General features: G+C 39.2%; 1 protein-coding gene across 2 annotated transcripts in view; it reads left to right on the top strand.

The window, feature by feature from the left end:
- The window catches only part of PDE1C (phosphodiesterase 1C), a 294,638-nt gene that overhangs the window by 251,915 nt on the left and 22,640 nt on the right, over window positions 1-20,083 (top strand). For both annotated transcript variants that reach the window (XM_030445208.1, XM_030445209.1), the window contains exons 15-18: window positions 3,852-3,972; window positions 5,183-5,358; window positions 10,086-10,385; window positions 13,933-14,007. In XM_030445208.1, coding sequence (XP_030301068.1) covers window positions 3,852-3,972; window positions 5,183-5,358; window positions 10,086-10,385; window positions 13,933-14,007 — 672 coding nt within the window. The remainder of the gene's footprint in view (window positions 1-3,851; window positions 3,973-5,182; window positions 5,359-10,085; window positions 10,386-13,932; window positions 14,008-20,083) is intronic.

The following is a 20,083-nucleotide window of genomic DNA, read 5'->3' as shown; positions in this document are numbered from 1 at the left end:
CCTTATATTCTTTTTCTGCAGTTTAGTAACCATTTACATCAATAGGCTCCTCTTTATAAATCTTGCCTTCTAACATTATAAAATTTTCATTTCTCAGTCTGCTGCACATATTGGCAGTGTCTTTCTGCAACGTCTCTTTTGTTAAATCAAAACCTCATATTTTCTGACTATCTGCTGAGGTAAGGCTTTCAAAGTTGTAGGCTAGATTCTCAGACAAATAATCTGTTCCCATTCATTTATTTACCTGGTCAATAGCCTTAAAAAATTGTTCCATGGAATAGTAATTACTACATGTCTCTGCAAAAGTAAATCCTTATTGAATTCCAAGTTGTGCTATTACCTGCAGTAAGCAGCCATCAGTTCCTACAAACAAAAACCTCTGGTGCTCTGTGCTCTTGGTTCTGTGAGGAACAAAACCTAGAAATCGTGTTCTGGTGGCTTTACTTGCTTGTAGTTGCTGCTTTGCTGCTGAAAGGTCAATGCAGACGCAACAATAGTGTTTAATTAAAAACAGATTTTCACAAATACAGACTGAAGGCTTTGCAGTACAGACATTTTCCCTGGAAATGAAGCAATCTAACTGGAAAAAAATCCTCAAAAGAAAGAATGTCTCTCTCTGCTGTTGCTTCAGTTTGTAAAGAAACATTTCAGGTTTAATTTTATACTTAAAATCCTGAGGATCCAATAATGAACCTGCATTTTAAAATCTCTCAATGCTAATTACCAATTTCTCGCTCTTTTTCTTCTTCAATAGAATGAGTGTGGTAAATATTTCTGTACCACGAATCAGGAAAGATTCATGTTTAGCAGCCAGGCTGCTTATCAGAGTCAGAGGTACAAACAAACTGCTAAGAAAACCAGGCCAAGATTTTATTTCCCGAGAAGAATTTCAGTAGTTAAAGCTTCTCTGTCTGTTTCAGATTGTAGGAAAGTTGTTTGACTGGAAATCAACCTTTGTTGTCATTATCCTCTTTTGCAGCTTATAAATGTAGCATCATGCTTTTATCTTTTTTCTTTTGTTTTGTTTTTTTGTCCTTCGGCTGGCAGGAAAGAAAATTACAGCTTCAGAAAATACTGGATAAAGCCTAATGGGGGCATGCTGATGATTCTGTTTTCTTTCTTTCTTTTTTTTTTTTTTGGTGGGTGGGTGGTGGTGGTGTTTTGGGGAAACTGTCCAAGCCAGTGTTTGCCATTCTCTGGGATTAACTCTCATCATGCAATATTAATTGGTAAAATCATCTTAGTCACTGGGTGCAGAAATTTGTACCACACATCTCTCCTAAAGAAAAGGGATGATTAAATGGTCATTAGCACCAACAGGTTTTAAAACCCAGGTTCATTATTTGATAATTTGATACTGATAATTTGATACGCAGGAGTTTTAATTAGTAAACTGAATCACTGTATGTAAATCATGGTGTCTTTAAGGAGAGAATACCGAGGTGGGGGGGCACTTGGGAATATGGCAGAAGTTACAAAACTACTAATAAAGTCCTAGAATTTGTTTCTACAACAGCAGATTATATTTCCCAACTTAATTATAATCCTTACTTTAAGGTAGCATGTGAGCAGCTTATTCATGTTATAGGCAATAAAGGAAAAAATACCATTTATCAAAGAAAAGTTCTCCTGGGTCTTGGAGTTTGTTCACCTATGGTCCCTTGTGCCAGCTCTGCCTCTCTTTGTTGATGAGATGAAAAACTTCTCCCAGGGCAAACTTGTTTCTTAGATGCTAATAACTGCACCTTGTGTTTTTTGTGTAAATGTTGAGTATCTCAGGAAGTGAATCCCATCACACTGCTGCTGAAGTTAGTGACACTGTCTGATACTGGAGATTTTGATGCCTCAGGGCTGTTAGTGATATTACTTGCCAAACTGAAGTGAGGAAGTACCAATGCTTGAGATTGTTTGGTCATTAAGAGGTAAAAATTTTTACGAGTGAAGGAGAATAGTAGAGATACATAGAAAGACCAACACACACACGTCATAGAATCATAGAATGGTTTGGGTTGGAAGGCAATTTAAAGATAATCTGGTTCTGATCCAGATGCAGGACCTTACACTTTACCTTTTTGAACTTCATGAGGTTGGCATGGGCCCACCTCTCAAGCCTGTTGAGGTCCCTCTGGATGGCTTCCCATCCCTCCATTGTGTTGACCCCACCACACAGTTAGGTGTCACCAGCAAACTTGCTGAGGGTGCAATTGATCCCACTGTCCGTGTCAACAACAAAGACGTTGACCATCACCACTCCAAGTACAACCACTTGCTACTGGTCTCCATTTGAACACTGAGCCATTAACCACTACTCTTTGAGCATGACCATTCAGCCGGTTCCTTATCCATCGAGTGGTCCATCCATCAAATCTCCATCACTCCAATTTAGCTGTAAATCAAGTTCTCATTATCCTCAGAATTCCCGTGGCTCACCGTTCTCAGTCAGTACAGTTTCCAGTGTGTTCAAAAGATGTATGAAGTTTGCTGAGATTATCTGAGTTGTGATCTAGCACACAATTTCCTGTCATGACTTTATACTGCAAGCATTTCTGATTAACTCCCTGGGAGGAAGGAAGATCCTTTTTCCCTAAACTTGATCAGATAACACTCTCTGTGCCATGTAGGCACATGATTCAGACGTTCAGATAAGATTGAGTATTTTCTTCTGATTTAGTATGTTAGTATGAATGTTAGTAGAATGTTAGTATGAAATTCTAATAACTTCCAAACAACATTTTTGGTTTGGCTAGGCATGAAAATACACTTAATTATCAACCCTGTTAGAAATTCAGCAAAAAAAGTGAAATGGAACTAGAAGGATGCTCAAGTGCTTTGCATTCAAGATGTGGACATAAGCATCCACGAATTTAGGTGTCTGTCCCATGTGATCTCTTCTCCTTTTGTTTTTCTGTTATCACCCAGTTTATATGTTTATCATAGTAACATATCATGACGGAGTCAGAGAAACTATAATATTCTGGATATATAATTAATAATTGATCATTACCAAATCCTTAAAAATTGTAACAGTATGGAAAGACTTGAGCTCTAGTGTGCTTGAGGAGGGATTGAAGACATAATTGTTTTTTGCAGCACTAATAAATTTGTTTAGTGGAGTGCTAAAATGAACATAAGAAATAACCCTTGGCCCAGAGTAGAATTTAGGGGAAACTTAAAGGTAATGTAAACTAGTCACTTTCACATTATATCCATGCAACATGGATTTTCCTTCATCTCATGAGTGGATGGCCACGGGGCCCTTTAGTCTGCCCTTCCTAACATTCATATCAGAGCCATATTAGTCCCTGCCAAACTGTATATTGAAGTGAAAATTATTATTTTTTTTTCTTTTCCATATTTTAAAAAATGGGGGAGAACCATAAAAATCTCTTTCATTATCAAAAAGAATAAGCTGGCTGGGCACTGAGAATATTCACAGCAACCTGCTGATTTGCATTAAGGGAGGTTTACATGTAACTCAACACAAGCAAAGCTCACTGATATTGTTATGTTAATTTTCTGCTTTTGTAGAGTTCATCTTTAAAACTGGGTTTTGTCCAAATCTGCTGTAATTTGGCTTAAATATCACGCTTCTTTTATAAAACAGGTCCTGATGCATCTGTTTATGCTCTGATTTGCCAAAGTTTCTTTCCAGAGTCTATGTATGTACCCTTTATCCGGGTTCTTGGCTCGGGGATTAATGTATAACTCAGTTTTCTCTTTCTAGTTTTTGCCTCTTTCAAGGTGTAATTTTTTTCCTCTCTTTGACAGTGCGGTTGCCTGTGATCACTGAAACAGCGACTCCACATAAATCCTTCCTTTTCCTGCTTGACTCTGCTTGTGTTTCTGTTCAGGTTTCATTGATTTCATCGTGGAGCCCACTTTTACTGTGCTGACTGACATGACTGAGAAGATTGTGACTCCGCTCATTGATGAAGCTTCCCGCTCTGGCATGGCTGGGTTCAGGCGTTCCAGGTGAATCACCATGTGAATAACCAACCTCCCTTCACTCTGCACATGCTGCCAGTCAACCCAACTCCCCTTGGTTTTATTTCAACCCCCAAGCCATGTCTTCCGTGTGGCTTGATGCCCTGTATCCATGTTACTAGCACTGGTGCTCACCTTGTGATGTGACTGCTGCTTGGGCAACTCCAGCCCAGGGGAGGGCAGAGAGGGAGGATGGCATCAACCTGAGCCATGCCTCCAAAGGCAGGGGGCACAAATGGTTGTAGCCATGAAATTAGGTGAATTTTACTGACCTCTCAGTCACTAATGTACAAGACAACACAGGCAGTCATTGAAAGGCACTAATTTCTTTGTGTCTAGAAGTATAAATGGGACTAAAATGTAAGAGGACTGGGAAGAATAAGCACACATTAGTGGCACTATTTAGGATTGCACAAATATGTGAAGTACCACCAGAATTCACCTGGAGTTCTGGTGCAAGAAATCTTGGACCTTTCAACCTACTCTTCTACTAGTTTCATGGACAGGACATGTCTTGGGGCTCAAATGCCATGGAGCTAGTTCTAGTTCCTAGAGTAGTGCTACCAAATCAGAATTCCCTATTCCAGATGACTTATTTCCTCACGGGCTGTTACACAAAGAGCAAGCACTAGTATCTTTATATGTCAATTATCTCTGCCTTTATTATAAGGTTCACAATGAAGTGTGCATCCTTGGAAGACAACCATGGAGTCCGTGGGTGAAATAAGTTCCTGATTTCAGCCTCAGCTGAGGTCACCCCACCCTGAAAAGATGTTGTCCTGCTGTCCTCTTCTTGATGGCTCTCATTGGTGATTTTCAAGAGGCTCCTCCTTTGACATATTTGATTTCTAAATTGTCTGACTCTCCAGTTAGTATTTAGGGGGCAAAGATACACTACAAAGGTAGTGGCAACACTTCAAATGTTTTTATTTCTTAGTGACTATTGATACCAAAAAATAAGCAGGAAAAAGCTGTCCTTTATTTACGGTAGTTGAGCTTAGTTGTGCTTTTTATTTAATATTAATCAATTGCCCTGAAGTGCAGTGGAGGGACAGAAAGATGAGGGATTCAAGCTTAGTTTTTTTTTTCCTGGTCGACTCTGTTCATTCACCTAGACTTCCAGTTACTATTACTTCTTAGCTGTATTTGGGTGTATGCGCTACTGATTTCTTCTGTGTTTTGTTATCTTGTGTTCCAGTCTGAACAGCATTAGTCCCTCTGAAGTTAAAAGATCAAGTGTCAAGAGCACTGGGTCGGAAGGAAGTGCCTCACTCAACTGCTCCATACTCACTGTGGACTTCAAATGTTTTAAAGCCACCTGGACTGAGGTGGTGCAGCAGAACCGGGAGAAATGGAAAGCACAAGCCACCAAAGGTAACAGCCAGACCTCTTAGGGAAAGAATAAAAATTCTTTTGACTTCTTCTTCTCCAAGCTCTTCTTCAATCAAATTATTCTCCAAGTAAGCACTATTAGTTTGAAAGAATCTGCTTTTCAAGGTCAACAACATACCCTGAGTTAAAGATACTGAGTCTCATCTGTGCCTTATGCTCTTATTATATAAATGTATGTAATGACGAGGATGCAGACAATAGAAATAAAAAAAAATGTGAGGGAGGTTCCCTAAAATTAATGAATCAGACTTAGAGTGGGTGCGAAAATAGCTGGAACAGCATTTGTAGGGATAGGTTATCAATTGCTTGCTCTTAAAATTCAGAGAGGTACAGGTGATAATTCAGCAGAGAAGGATAGGATATTCTTGATTCACAGCTGGTTTCATATTTCTAGTGATAAGGTGGATAGTGAATTGGGACCTATGCTGCAAATACTCTTGATGTCATCAATCTGTGAGGAACTGCAAATATTTGAGAAGAATATAATGGTTGGTTGCAAAATGGCAAGAGTTCGTTCTTGTCATGCTTTCCAAAAAGAAGGCAAAATAGAAAAACAATGCAAATCCAAAACAGACCCTGCTTCTAAAACCCCTCTGGCATTCTTCCCATACTTCCAGCAGTAACAATGCCCCCACAGCAATGCTGTGTCCAGGTTTGGCCACTGCAGTTCAGGAGACATATGGAACAACTGCAGACAGGTGCAGAGTACAGCAATGCAAGTGATGGAAACTGTTGGTTATAGCTGAGAAGGTTTATAGTTGAAAACAATTTTCTGAAGACTACTACAGCTGCAAAATAGGGGAACTAATTTTTTATACAAATACCCTGTTCTGTCAAGAGGACAAAAAATGGACATGTGATTATAACCTGGTAGTAGGTTAGATTTTGGCAAATCTCTGTTGTTGGAGATCTTTTGGAACCAATTAGAGCCACGTGTTGAGAACCACCTGGGTATCACTGCCCCTGCCCCCTGGTGTGGTTTACACCAGCTTTGGAACCATAAAAGGAGGAATGGATCACTGACTTTTTATGTCGTAATGAAACTGTTGGTGATGCAATGTATTCCTGAGCTGAATGCTTATTACTGAGATCCTTATTTAATGGAGTTGTTGTATTTCATGTAAATGGAAGAAGTTTGATTTTAATGAATTATGTGGCCTTGGCTTTTGGGTTGATGGAAGATTTGGCATAGTTCTATTTGCCAGAGCTGATTGTTCCTTTCCAGCTGAACTGAAAGGACTGTCTAGAGGTGCAGGAAAACACACATTATTATTCAAATTACATTTTCTTTTGTGAATAAAACTTGCCATTCAGCAAAACCTTTCTAAGCATTACATGAAAATGAAAACAAAAACATAATTAAAAACCTGCTTATTTGCCAGGGGGTTTTTGTAGCTTTTTTTTTTCTTTTTTTCTTTTTTTTTTTTCAATTGGTATTTGCTATTTCATGGTTCTTTGTGGACAAAATAAATCTAACCAAACAAGCAGAGTATTTCAAGTGGTCAGTGCCTCACAGTTATAGGAGTGTTGAGTGAGTGAATCCAGTACAGTTAACTAGTTTTAAGGGTTTCATTTCAACATGCACCATATATATTTACTAGTAAGGATCTACTAGATAAAAATCCTATATTCAAAAGAGACCTGTGGGGAAATAAGTAAAATATATCTTACTCTTGACCTAACACAAATATATAAAGTAGATCATAGTAGATTCTGGCTATTTAACTTTGTACACGCTTGCAGTGCTTTGCATACTTTTTTTCCTAAATGTGCCCATGTGAATGTCAAGTTATGATTTAAGTGGTTGTGCACATGTTGCTTAACTAATGCCGCTACTGGCAGTATGTATGGATGCAGTGTTTTGTATCTAGTCTTTACATAGTATCCTGTCCATAACTGATTATTAATATTTTAGCTGGAAAGTGTTTTATGTTCAATTGTGTCGTGAAAAAGCACTTACAGCAGCTCCTGAGTGTGGTCTATGGAAGAATTAGTTGATCAGTTGAAAGCTGCAAACTCACCAGTCTGTGCTATTAGGCATGGGAGCCCTTGAGTAACTTACTGTATCTTTCCCTTTCTGACAACCTTGAGCCACGAATAGTTGATTTACTTTACAATTTTGCCAAACTTCTTTGCCAAGAGACTAGATCAGGGACCTTCTTTTTTGTGTTAAAGATTCAGAAAGCAGTCTCAGCTTCTGTTCATCCATATGCATTGACTTTTACATAATTTCTCTCTTTCTGGGTGCATTTAGCAGCACAGGCATGCAAAGTTTTTTTTTTAATCCTGAAAGATTTATATTAAAGTATGGCTCAGCATACCTTCTGACGGGCTGGGGACTAAGGAACTGTTTTTGCACTCCAAAGTCCTCACATCAAAACCTTTGTTTAGCTGCTCCTGACTTGCAGCAAGTCTCTGCACCCCCCTCCATCTGCCTTGCCGGTCATAGCCATATGCAGCAAGGCCTGCCACACAGCAGGAGGGTAAATTCCTGACCCTCCCATCAAACTGGTGTCTTGCAATGCATCAAGATGCCAGTGAAAACAAAAATTATTGAAGGCAGATAAGGCATATAACTGTCGATTGACAACAAATAGAAACTGAGGATCAGGAAGGAAGGAAAGTATTATTCTTCTTCCTATTAATATTATTAAATATTTTTAGAATACTGTACTCCCTTTGGCAATGGCATTGTCCCTAGAAGCATCAGGGAGCTATTTTTATCCTGACTGTGGTATTTATAGAAAATTTCTTTGACAGTGTGGGCACGGTGAATGGATTTATTACTGATCTCTTTTTGCTTAAAGAATCATCACTAAATAAGCACAAATTAAAAGGTGAATAAACAAGCTCCCTGATGTGCAAAGCACCATTTAGATGAAGTATTTTCTGACACTAATTTTGACAAGAGGCACGTGTTCGATAATCCTGTAGCAGTCTCCTGAGCTGAATTTCCTGTGATTCAGATGTAAAATGCAGCTTTTTTTTTTTTAAATACCCAAATGAGAGGAATACTTCTGTATGCCATGAGACTCTAGGGAAGAGATCAACATGCATAGCTGAGCTACCTATGGAAGCTGCCATAGCTTTCAGAAATTATTAGTGCAATGAAGGATATTAATTTCTTATATTTTGCTGTGAGCCATAATTTATGAATTTGATAATTAGTTAACTTTAGTTAGTGGCTGGAAAATAAATACAGATTGGTATTTCTTATAAAGACAGTTCTCCCCCTTTCTGCTTTGCATTCCATTGATACGGTTTTCTCAAACCTGGTTCTGATTTACTCCTAAGAAGCATTTGACATGACACTTAGAAATTATTTTGTAATTTTCAGTCACTGGCCAGGACCATGTACCTGTAAGGAGCAAAACTTCTCTATAGATGTCCATAATCTTCCCATAGGACCAAGGTAGACTTCTATTCAGTGTTTTGTAGCATCTGCTCCTATGCATATCAGCTCACACAATCTCTCAGAAAACAGGAGATGCATCTGTGATTCCTTTCACAATTAAAGTGCAATTGGGTGTATATGATGGGGTAATTAGTGGGCCAGGATGTTGGCAACCCAGAAGCAGTGAATGCAGGCACAGAGGGATCACATCTGAATGCTTATACTTAGTGTGGGTATAGAGATGCTCTGAAGCTGCATAAGATTCCAGACTGAGCATGTGCTGAGCTACTCAGCTGCTTTTGCAAGATTAAGTATCTATTGATCATGGAAAAGGGAAAGAAAATTATGGAGACTGCCCAGACTCTGTGCACACCCAGCCATGTTTATTAGCTCAAGGGCTGCATTAGGGAACTGTGGTTGTGTCCTGCATTCCAGTGGGATGCATGAAGCCTTTGCTGCTGCCTGTGAACTCTGTGTGCTCTACCCAGCCTGGGCTAGAAATGGATCTGTCTCAACACCTTGAGCTAAAGTAATTTGCAACCTATGTTATAAAGAAGTGTTACGTCAGGACCTAAGGTTTGAATAAGAGTGAGAGCAGTGTATTGATTAGGGTAAATCAGCTTTCCTGTGATTTTTTTTTCCTGAATGACAGTATTTTGAGATGCTGATGTTGTTCAACATCCACTTTTGAAGTTACACCTTTACATATTTGTAACTGAATATAAGAATTTTCAGGATGTAAGGGGAAGTACTAGTAGCAATGAATTAGACAGAAAAATTAACTGCAACAGGAAGGGAAGAGATTAGGAAGTTGCCATTGGAAGTAACTGGACACAAGAGGGGAAAAAATAGATATTAAAGAACCGAGACTTTTTATATGCTTAGACTTATATAGTTCAGTATGAGATAAACTGAATATTGTTCGACAGATTGTCGAGTACCAAAAATCCAACTAAGCTTGATACCCCTAGAGGCTTCAATAGCTAATATGTCTTTTTAACTTGCCTTTTAAGGATTTTGAGGACCTGCGTTTTCAAAGGTGACCTTTATATGCTAAAAAAGGACAGACACACACACACAGACTGTACATTGTACATTTAGACCAACATGGGTTTTATTTCAGAATACTTTCTTAAATGTTCTCCTGTGCTCTTTTTCCTTTGACCAGTCAATCCCTACATTTATCTAAATAAAAGCTGTTTGCATGCAGAAAGCTGAAGTAGATTTATATGTGTGAGTTGTATGATTCTATTGAAATTGACTGATAATCATGGTTTCTTTCTTCATTTTGCTTCTCTCTTTGCTGAGGATGCAGAAGAAAAAGCTAAGAAAGAAGCAGAAGAAAATGCTCATCAGGGAACAGATGAAAAGAAAGCTGATGAAAAGGATGAGAAGAAGCCAGCTGAAGATGCCACAGCAGCAAAGACAGATAACAGCAAAGAAACAAATCCTGGGGAAAACAAAAGTGCAGATTCCAGTACAAGTCATATGAATGGGACCCAACAAACTGGGCTGAACAAACATGAAGCCTCTCAAGGGAAAAATGCACCTAGGACAGAGAAGGGAACAGACTCTCAGTACTCAGTGGGAGAAGAGAAACAGCATGTACAGAATGGTGAGTTCTGTCCTTCCATTGAAATGTAAATGCATCCCTAAGCCACCATCTCACTTCAGTGATGGAGGAACCTCATGTCTGGAAAAAGGATGTCTTGGGCCCAGAGCCTCTTCCTGGACATTGGTAGAGACACCTGCATATGAGAAGTGGAAATAGTAAACTAAGTCCCAAGAAGTGCTCTTCCATAAAAGATGGGGCACATCATATTTACTAAGGCATTTTTGAAGGAAAGGAAAAAAATTACTTTTCTAATGGAGATGAAGCAGCTTGATACACAGACTGAAAAGCTGAAACAAATATTCTTTCTTCAGTGAACACCTTTATTGCCTGGGTATCTGGCAGAGATGAAGACAAAAGTTAATAGTTTTCTTAACACCAATGAAAGGTTTCTTGAGTCTCAGATATCAATATGTTCAGAACAGAATTTTTCCTGTTTTTAAGAGTTATGTCATTTGCTCATTATTAGGACAATCATGAGCTTTTTTTTCCTGAGATTTTTTTTTTTATCAGAAGTTTTATTACAGTATTTTACCTTGTTATAGAACTGAGGTAAAGCAAGAATCATATTTTGCACCCAAGAAAGGGGAAAAAAATGTTTAAAAATTGCATTAAAATGTTCAAAAAATTATTAAACCCGTGAGAACAGATCAGTCATCTGTTGGCCTTTTCACTGTCCTTCCCTACCCAGTGCCTGCTCCCTGAAGCCCTTATCAGAAAATGGCAGTAAAGCCACATATGGCTCATCATAAACTTGGTTACTATCAGCCAGTCCAAAAGCAGCAAAAAACTCAGAAGAATCCTCTTAGAAAAAGCCTGAGTGAGCTTAGAGCCTGTGAAAGTCCCTGGACCAGGGAGTGAATTTTGATAGCAGCAGAGGCAGAAATTCTGTTTTAAGCATTTCTGATATGATTCTCATGTATTTCACTTGGCTGCTGGACTATCCCAGTGATCCCTGCTTCATTAGGGTTTTTTTTTTAGATCAGAAGGACTATGGGGATCTGAGCTGTCATGCTCAGTTACGTGTGGGATTTGTCTTCAGTGTCATGGGGGTCAATAGGAATGGGCCCCCAAGGAGACAAAAAGGTTGAGAACATATGAAATCCCAGATAGTCTGCATCAGACTTTTCTGAAATTCTTTGTTTTCCATGCTTTTAACAATCTGGGGCTAAGTGTGCTCTAGTGACTTTGACAGTACCTTTTTCTGCAACATCTGTCTGCTACGGGTGTCAAAATTCTTTGAAAGGAACTATAATGATTTCTGAAAATTAATGTCTTCCTTAGGAAAAGAAATTCTGCTCCTTAATTTATGGGAAAAGGCCTTTATGGGGTACAGTCACTCTAGTCTTTGGACACTTTTGAAATCTTAAGAGTCATATCTCTGAGTTTACCTCGGATTCCATCACCCCTATGTGTTAATATCTCATTATAAAGTATTTGCCCTATTATTTCTCTGCCTTCGTAATTCCTTTCAAAAATATCATTACAGTCATTGTTCTACTCAGCTGCTGGCAGTATGGTACAGAAGATATTATGGTACTCAAAAGTCCCCTATTTGTATTAATTTATACTCAATGAAAGTTCAAAAATTGTGTTGTCAGAGGAGTTTAGAATCTCTCTCAGTCGGTCATTGCCTGAGTTCTTTCACAGAGAGATCAAACAGTAAAATAATGCACGTGTGGGTGTTTATCCTCCTTTCCTCCACGCACTTAGGGTCAAGCAACTTATTTATGCAACGGTGAAATAAAGCATTATTAGCTCATCACTCCCATCAACCATGTGATGGTGGAGGAAAGGTGAGGCATTTGTGCTTTCATAGATGGATTTTCATTTCATTTTCTGAAGACCAAGGCCACCTGTCAAGCAGACACCTCAGCCTTGCTCAGAGCTGCTCAGAGCTCTCTGTTCAAGAAGCCCAAATCAGTGTCAGTGTGGTCAGCTGAGGAGGTTGCTGCTTGTCATTTATCATCTTGCATTTATTTTTTTTTCTCACCCACGCAATGAGCTTAGGAAGAAAATAATCAAAATTTTTGATTCTGAGTGAGAACTGAACAGGACATGGGGGTGTTTTCCATCTTGTTAAATATTTTAAGATTTAAAAACCATTCATCTTTTACGATATGATGAAGCTTAATTGGAGAGAGAAATTAATACTCTCTCATCTAAGAATAAAAAATATTCTAGTGGTTAAAGAACTATGTGAAAGATGGAGACCTTGTTTCTCTATATTTTATCTTTTTTTGAGCTGTTTCAAAATTAAGTATCCACTGGCCATGACTGTTTTGAAGTCAGAACAGATTCTCTTTAACACACAGTACCTCTATTCTTGATCCAGAGGCTGTGAAGTCATTCTAGTAGCAAAAATAGTAGTACAAACAGAACAACATTACTTTAATGCAGCTTTTTGTGTTGACATATGGGTCACAAATTAACTGCTAATTCTCCAAGGGGGAAGCAAGGGTTAAGGGCAAGCTGCCTGCTCCCCTCGGGGCAGGCTGCTGTTGCATCTCTGGACATCTCCAGGAAAGAACATCTCACTGTTTTTCTTTTCCTTGGACAGTGTAGCTGAAAGAGCCTTGTTCTGCCAGAGCTCTCCCTGTAAATAATTTTTCATCTGCTCTTGCATTTTGCACTCTCATTCAATGAAGCAATGGCCTGGGAAGGTCTGATGTGAATCATAGAATCATAGAATTAGCCGGGTTGGAAGGGACCTCAGAGATCATCTAGTCCAACCCTTGACCCACCGGAGCAGTTGCTAGACCATGGCACTGAGTGCCACATCCAGTCTTTTTTTAAATGTCTCCAGGGACGGAGAATCTACCACCTCACCGGGCAGTCCATTCCATAGCCTGATCACCCTCTCCGTGAAGAAATTCTTTCTAATATCTAATATCTAATATCTAATATGTGTGCTGCTATATAGAGGACAGAAAATAACAATTACTCTGGTTAACCTTCCTGGCTCCATAAAATACACCCCAGTTGCCATTCTGCATCAACCTTCCCTCTACCAAAGGCCTTGCTTTCCTGGTTTTTTGTAGAGACTAGCATGCTAGCATGCTAGCATGGTTGTTTGCTCCCTGATACCATAATCAAATGACCAACCCCCACGAATCTGTGGATAAAGGAAACTGGTAACAGAGATAAGACAAAGTCATAAAGAACTGTTTGTGAAATCCAAGGTGTTTCATTAATGCAGAGACTTACGGTGAAGTCTTGCAAAATCTTAATCCTTTGAAAGCATAAATGTTTCAGAGTCCTGATTTTGAAATGAAGATTATGCTCATGTTTTTAGTGGTCTACCTACAACCAGAAAGAATATGAGTTTTCACGTCCACTTAAAAAAAGTGTTAACAATTAGAGTAAAATTTAAAAGTAGATTTTGTATGGTGCTTTCTTCTATAAAATGCAGTTCCTTGTGAATTCAGACCTTTTCTCCTAAATAGTATCTTCTTTGGCATTGCAATTTGAAATTTGATTGTGTTACAGGCTATAATAAACTTCAGTCTGCATTAAAATGCTTATAGTGTCTCTTACTGCTTATTTCTAGGTGAAGTAAAGGAAGACAATAAGCTGGACAAGAAAGATCAGTCTAGTCTGGGAGATGAATCAAAGAAAACAGATGGTAAGGACAACATTTTATTACATTTTGTCACATATTTTTATATGCAATCTATTGTTTCCTGAGCATCCTCATTTTATTCCAAAACAAACAAACAAAATGTTTGATAACCAGGAACAGACTTAAAAGAAACAGTCCCTAGACATCACAAAAGTCAATGGGGCATTCTGGGGAAAAATCATCCCTTTCACATAATGCCTAGCACCATTTGGTTGTTCTGTTGGTAAGCAGTATCCACCAATATCTATCTATGCAGTGCTTGCAAGAAAAATTCTGGATTATTAGAGTTGCTTAATAGGAAATGCAGATTTATGAGGGTCTGCCTTTCTGACTTACTTTGGAAGCCTCTCTTGTAGGAGAGGCTGAATGGGAGATACAAAGAACAGAGCTAAGGAAAAAAACCTGCACCAGGCATCCCTGCCTTTCAAATGCATGTTATATTATGTCAATACAAACACAAGGATTTCTTGACTGCTTTTCTTTTGTCTGAGGGAAAATTTGCCAAGTGCTGTCAAACCAAAAGTGTAGGAAGCAAGCAGGAGTGAGAACATCAGCATAGAGGTCCTGTTAAGGATGCTATAGAAAATGGCTGCTGCTGAAACACTGATGAACAAAAGCAATCCCATGCTATAGAGCAGCTTACTGGGCATCTGGGAATAATTGCATGTAGTGTAACGAGGCAACCAGGTGCCATTAATTGCCAGGGAGTGAGCATGAGCTTGTGTCAAGCCCACCTGTGCCTAATTAGGGTGGGCCCCCACTGTGCATGAGCAGGACCAGGGGGCCAATGAAAGGTGAGGCCTGAGACACAAGCTCAGCTCAGTCCCAAGCAAGCCAGCAGAGAGGTCAGTTGCTCTTGGAGTAGCAGCACCGATCTGGGCTAGTCAACGCTGAGAGCCATAGGCTTGGAGCATTGCTCGTGAGTCTCTGCTGGAACACCTTGAAGCGCCATTCCCTAAAAGAGGTTCGTCTTGCTACAATTGCAGATGAATCTGAATCTAATGTAGAGGTCCTCAGATGTTTTAGTAGCATCAGGAAAGTGGAAAAAAACCCTGTAACATCTGTGGCAGGTTTGCACTTCCTCAGCTGTGTGTACCACAGGACTCTGAGATAGCATCCCGACCCATGTTGCTACAAAAGAAATTGCTGAAGTATTGGGTAGCAAAAAAACCACAACCAAATGTTTGAGTTAGCATTTTCTTTGTGTCTCAGTGAAATCCACTGAAACACAGCTATTCCTAAATGGAAATAATACAGTACTTTGTTTTGATGGTCAAGAAAGACACCCTCGTTGTAAATATTGAAGTTTAGAATGATACCCTTTTTTTACTTACTACTCCATCATAAGAAATTACTTAAAATTCCCATTCCTCTAGCAAGGAGATAAATAGTAAGAAAATGAGCTACCTCAGCCAAAAATGCAGAAAAAATAATATAGAAGCATGTATTAACTTCAGACACATATATATGTACCTTTTTGTAAGAGGGCCTGTGGCAACAATTATTTAGGAAAATGCAGTTATTTTCTTGAGAGATCATATTATTTACACACTTAAGTGTCTCAGGAAAACAGTCTCAAACAAGTAGCATGCACAACTGTTTCTGCAGTCATGCAGAAATTAAGCACAAAAACTCAAATAACATGCTACTCTTCAGACGTTCATGAACATGTTCAGTGCTGCATGTTGCTATCAAGACCCCAACCCCAGAAGAATTAATGGGGTCAGAATGGCTACTCTTCCACTAAGGTGGGTGATGGCTGAGAAGCTGTGCTGGAAGTTTGCAGCCCTGGCTGGACCAGGTGAATGCCTTCTTTAGTAGGATTCAGGAGCATCAGTCCAGGCAAGAGAGTAGACCTTGGAATCCCTAACTTTGAGGGCTGGGTTATGTTTGGAAAGCCTGCACTCCCAAGGTCTCAAAAAGATTAGGGGCATCTATTTAGTTGGGCTGGAGGACCAAGAAGTAAATGTTTCGTGCAGACTTAAAGAGTGGAGGATGTGAATTTAGTTTCCTACAGGTTGCTAGTCCTTTTATGGCATTAGTAATTTAATATCTGCTGGTTCTCCTATAAGAAAAAACACTGTTCATCCCTTTAGAAAAAAGACCAATATCAGGGAACCAGTTGATTAGAGGAAGTAAGCAACTGTCACCATTCAAGGATAATTCGTAGGCTGAATGTTTTTCATTCAGATACTGTAAAGATGGATTATAGCTAACCATCTCATTGACAGAAATCAGGAGAAAAGTTTTGATTGATGTGCCTGGGGAATGAAAGCATGAGGGTGGAGCTTGTCTTTTGGCAAATAGCATGCAATCTGTTCTCTCCATTACTTGCTCAAGAGCAAATCTCCTTACCAGCCATGTGAGGACATGGAGAAAGGAACATTATTGATGGCCAAGATATAGCTGTTTACAGACTTCTGAAATGTTTACCCAGACATATGCTTTCTCACATGCCAGTACATGGTCTTTCACATACTGGGGAAAAAAAAAAAAGAAAAAAAGAAAAAAAGAAAAGATTACGTAGGGGAGTTAGACAGATGGAGATTATCACCATAATGCACTCACCACATGCAGTTTACTGGTTGTTGAAATGCAGCCTGAACCTTTTGCAGGGTCATGGGTACTTGAGTTACTTGAGTACAGACTCTATTCAGTATGTAGCTGGGGTATATTTGTATTAAACAGGTGCCCATTTCTGTAGTGTTAAAATGAAGGCTTTAGCTTTCTCACCATCACCCATTAGCATCATCTAAAGCCCTACACCCAAATGAGGTGTTTGCTGCCCTGCACAGTCATGCTGCACCCAGAGAAGAAAGCTGCAGAGTATATGTTGTATAAAACAAGAAGAGACCAACCCCCACTTTGCTACCACCTCCTTCCAGGTATTTGTAAAGAGAGATAAGGTCTCCCTTCAGCCTCCTTTTCTCCAGACTCAACAACTCAGTTCTCTCACCCACTCCTCATAAGACTTGTGCTCTGGACTTTTCATCGGCTTTGTTGCTCTTCTGTGGACATGCTCCAGTACCTTGATGTCTTTCTTGTAGCAGAGGACCCAAAACTGAACACAGTACTCAAGGTGTGCCAAGTAGAAGGGGACAATCACTTCTCTGGCCTTGCTGGCCACACTATTTCTGACCCAGGCTCAGAGGCTGTTGGCCTTCTTGGCCACCTGAGGATGTTGCTGGCTCATATTTAGTGAGCTGTCAGTCAGCACCCCCAGGTCCTTTTCATCTGGGCAGCTTTCCAGCCACCCTACCCCAAGCCTGTAGTGTTGCATGAGTTGTTGTGATACAGGTGCAACTTCACCAGTTTCAATTCCCTAGTCTAACTGGACACAATATTTCTGATACAACTCAGGATGCTCTCGACTTCCTTGGCCACCTGGGCACACTGCTGGCTCCTATTCAGCCATATATTGACCAGTACCCCAGGCTCTTGTTCTCAAGGCAGCTTTCTAGCCACTAATCCCCAAGTGTTTGTTTTCCAGAATTATTGTAATATCTTGTTACAGGAATACACATGTACCAAAATGTTTCTAATGCATTTGTCCCACTGTATGGGAAACCAAATGGCCAGGGACACATAGAGCAACTGTCCCATGGGGACATGAAGACACTGAAGCTGCATGTGCACACTACGATCACAGGTGTCAAATGCAGCTTCTCTGTCAGTGTTACCTTGAAGCTACCCAAAAATGGGTAAGTGGGCATGACTCCAGAAACAGGGGTTGGGCTTGCTGAGGCAGTGAGGCAGCTGAGTGTAGCCAGAACTTCATACAGCTGAGTCTAATGTGCATCTTTACAGCCAACAACTGTGAAGCTAACTTGCTAACTGCAACGTCAGCTGCAGTCATGCCTTGGATTTCGGTCTTAACTTCTTCAAAATCCTGTGCAAGTCTCTTCAGTGTAGGCTACTCTCTTTCTCAGTTGATCTAATCTTGATATTATTGTTTTTTCTGTGGAAGATACTTTTTGTTACTCAGTACTGCCCTTTTTTAGAGATATGGGGCTGTCATTTCCCACATAAAGACACAGCCCAATCAGAGTCATCATCAGGATAAGTAGTTGATCAGTTGCTTCCTGTGGGATGGAACATTATTAAGCCATTTTGCAAAACCTGATTTTCCCATGGGAAATAGTTGCTTTTCAACACTTCGAATGGAAAATCTTATGCAATCACATGGAAATAATTTTTATTTACATTCACAAACCTTCTTGGTTTTGCTCACAAAACTGACAAGAAATGAGAAAATTATTCTTCCACACTTCAGACTAGATATAAGGAAGACATTTTTACAGAGAGAGTGGTGAAACCCTGTAGTAGATTGCCCAGGGAAGTGGTAGATGCTGCATCCCTGAAACATTCAAGGTCAAGTTGAACAGAGGAATGAGCAGCCTAATCAAGTTGAAAACGTCAGGTCATAGCAGAGGGAGTAGATGAGTTGTAAAGTCCCTTGTAGCCCAAACTATTTTATGATTCCCACTTTCACAGGTCATCACTACTGTCTCCTGATTTATTTGGGTTTGGTTTTTGTTTTTTTTTTTCCTACTGGGAAAAGATTCTGGAATGTTATTGTAAAGATTTTAGTACAACTCTTTGTTCCAGGGACCAGAACATAGTTTATTCAGATACTTGTTTGCAGGTTCTTTTTTATGTGTGTTTGTCCTTGGAAATTATTATTGTAGTGGTAACATGCAAGTTTGCAGGTTATAGCCCAGAAATATACAGTATATTGAACAGCTAGTACAGAAAAATCCTTATGTTCCCTAAGTACTTGTGATAAGCAATGCTTCCACCTCGTGGTGAAATAATAACTCTGCATTTTGACAGCTCATAGTTCCAGTAATATGTTGTACAACAGAATGGAATGGAACAAGACAGAACAGAAAATAAATAGAAAATAGATAATAAATATACTAGAGATAATAAATATACTAGAGATAATAAATATAGTTACTATACTATAATTTATATGTTATAAACAATATGTAACCTGTTAAATATACTGACTCTGTGGGGCGTTTATAACAGGCTTACTAGAAACGGAGTTTTTAGTGTTATTTTTATTTTGTTAAGCTACACTGCTGTTTAACAGTAGTTGAAAGCCTTTCCTATATGTTCTATATAGAAGGCCCGTGGTGACACATTAAGCTACCATTTGGTTTTATTTTTTCTTGGCAATGATTCCTTGATAAGGAAGTGGAATATACCCTGATGATAAAGGTGATGTACAGGGGCTCCCTTTCTTTCTGCCCTGTTTCTCCCTAGAAGTCAAGTGGCAGAGTAGATGGCATAGAATGTTATTATATGAGGATGCTGTTGGTGCAGGAACATGGTGGTATGAAGGAGCCATGTTGATGGCTCCACAATTATCCCACACAAAGTTTAACTAACAAGATTGTTCCCAGCTTCATTTAAGGAGTATGCAGCTTTTTGCAAAGCATTTAAGGATTTTCTGTCTTAGCTACAGATACAGTTTTCATGTATGTCAATGTAGACAAGACCAGTATATAGCAATGAACATTAAGCAGATGACTTCTGACAAAACCCTGCTCATGTAGTCTGCAAAAATGCCAGTGTTGTCTTAAAAGAAGTTATTCAAGTATATAAATCATTTTTCACTTGTTTATATCTTCTTAAGAGAGGTAAAAAGCTAAATTGCAGATCATATAAATAATGGTGCCATTTCTGTTTCTATTCCAAAAGATCAGCTGATTTCTCCATTAATATTGGAAACAAAAAGCCCACCTTAGTTTTTAACACACTGGATTCCTCCTTGCTGATTGATAGTACTCTTGATGCCTGTCAGAATCCAGCAGCAGTGGCAAAACAAAATTGCAGTAGTCTAAGACTACTTTTAAACACAGTTTCTTTCATTTTCATACTTCTTTTTATGGTGTGTTATTTGAATTGCATTAGAGTTATTGCCCCAAGTTAGAAATCGGAAAGCTTTGTACTGATACCTTCTGGAAAACCTTGCTTGAAAGCTTGAAGGCCTTTTGCGATTCAAAAAGATATGTTTCACCATACATTATTTCTACTGAACAATTTGTCCATAGTAGTGCAATATAGGATA

Source organism: Calypte anna, chromosome 2 (assembly GCF_003957555.1).
Source record: "Calypte anna isolate BGI_N300 chromosome 2, bCalAnn1_v1.p, whole genome shotgun sequence".
Classification (NCBI taxonomy): domain Eukaryota; kingdom Metazoa; phylum Chordata; class Aves; order Apodiformes; family Trochilidae; genus Calypte; species Calypte anna.
The sequence above is the reverse complement of the archived record's forward strand: the minus strand, read 5'-3'. Positions and strand labels throughout refer to the sequence as shown.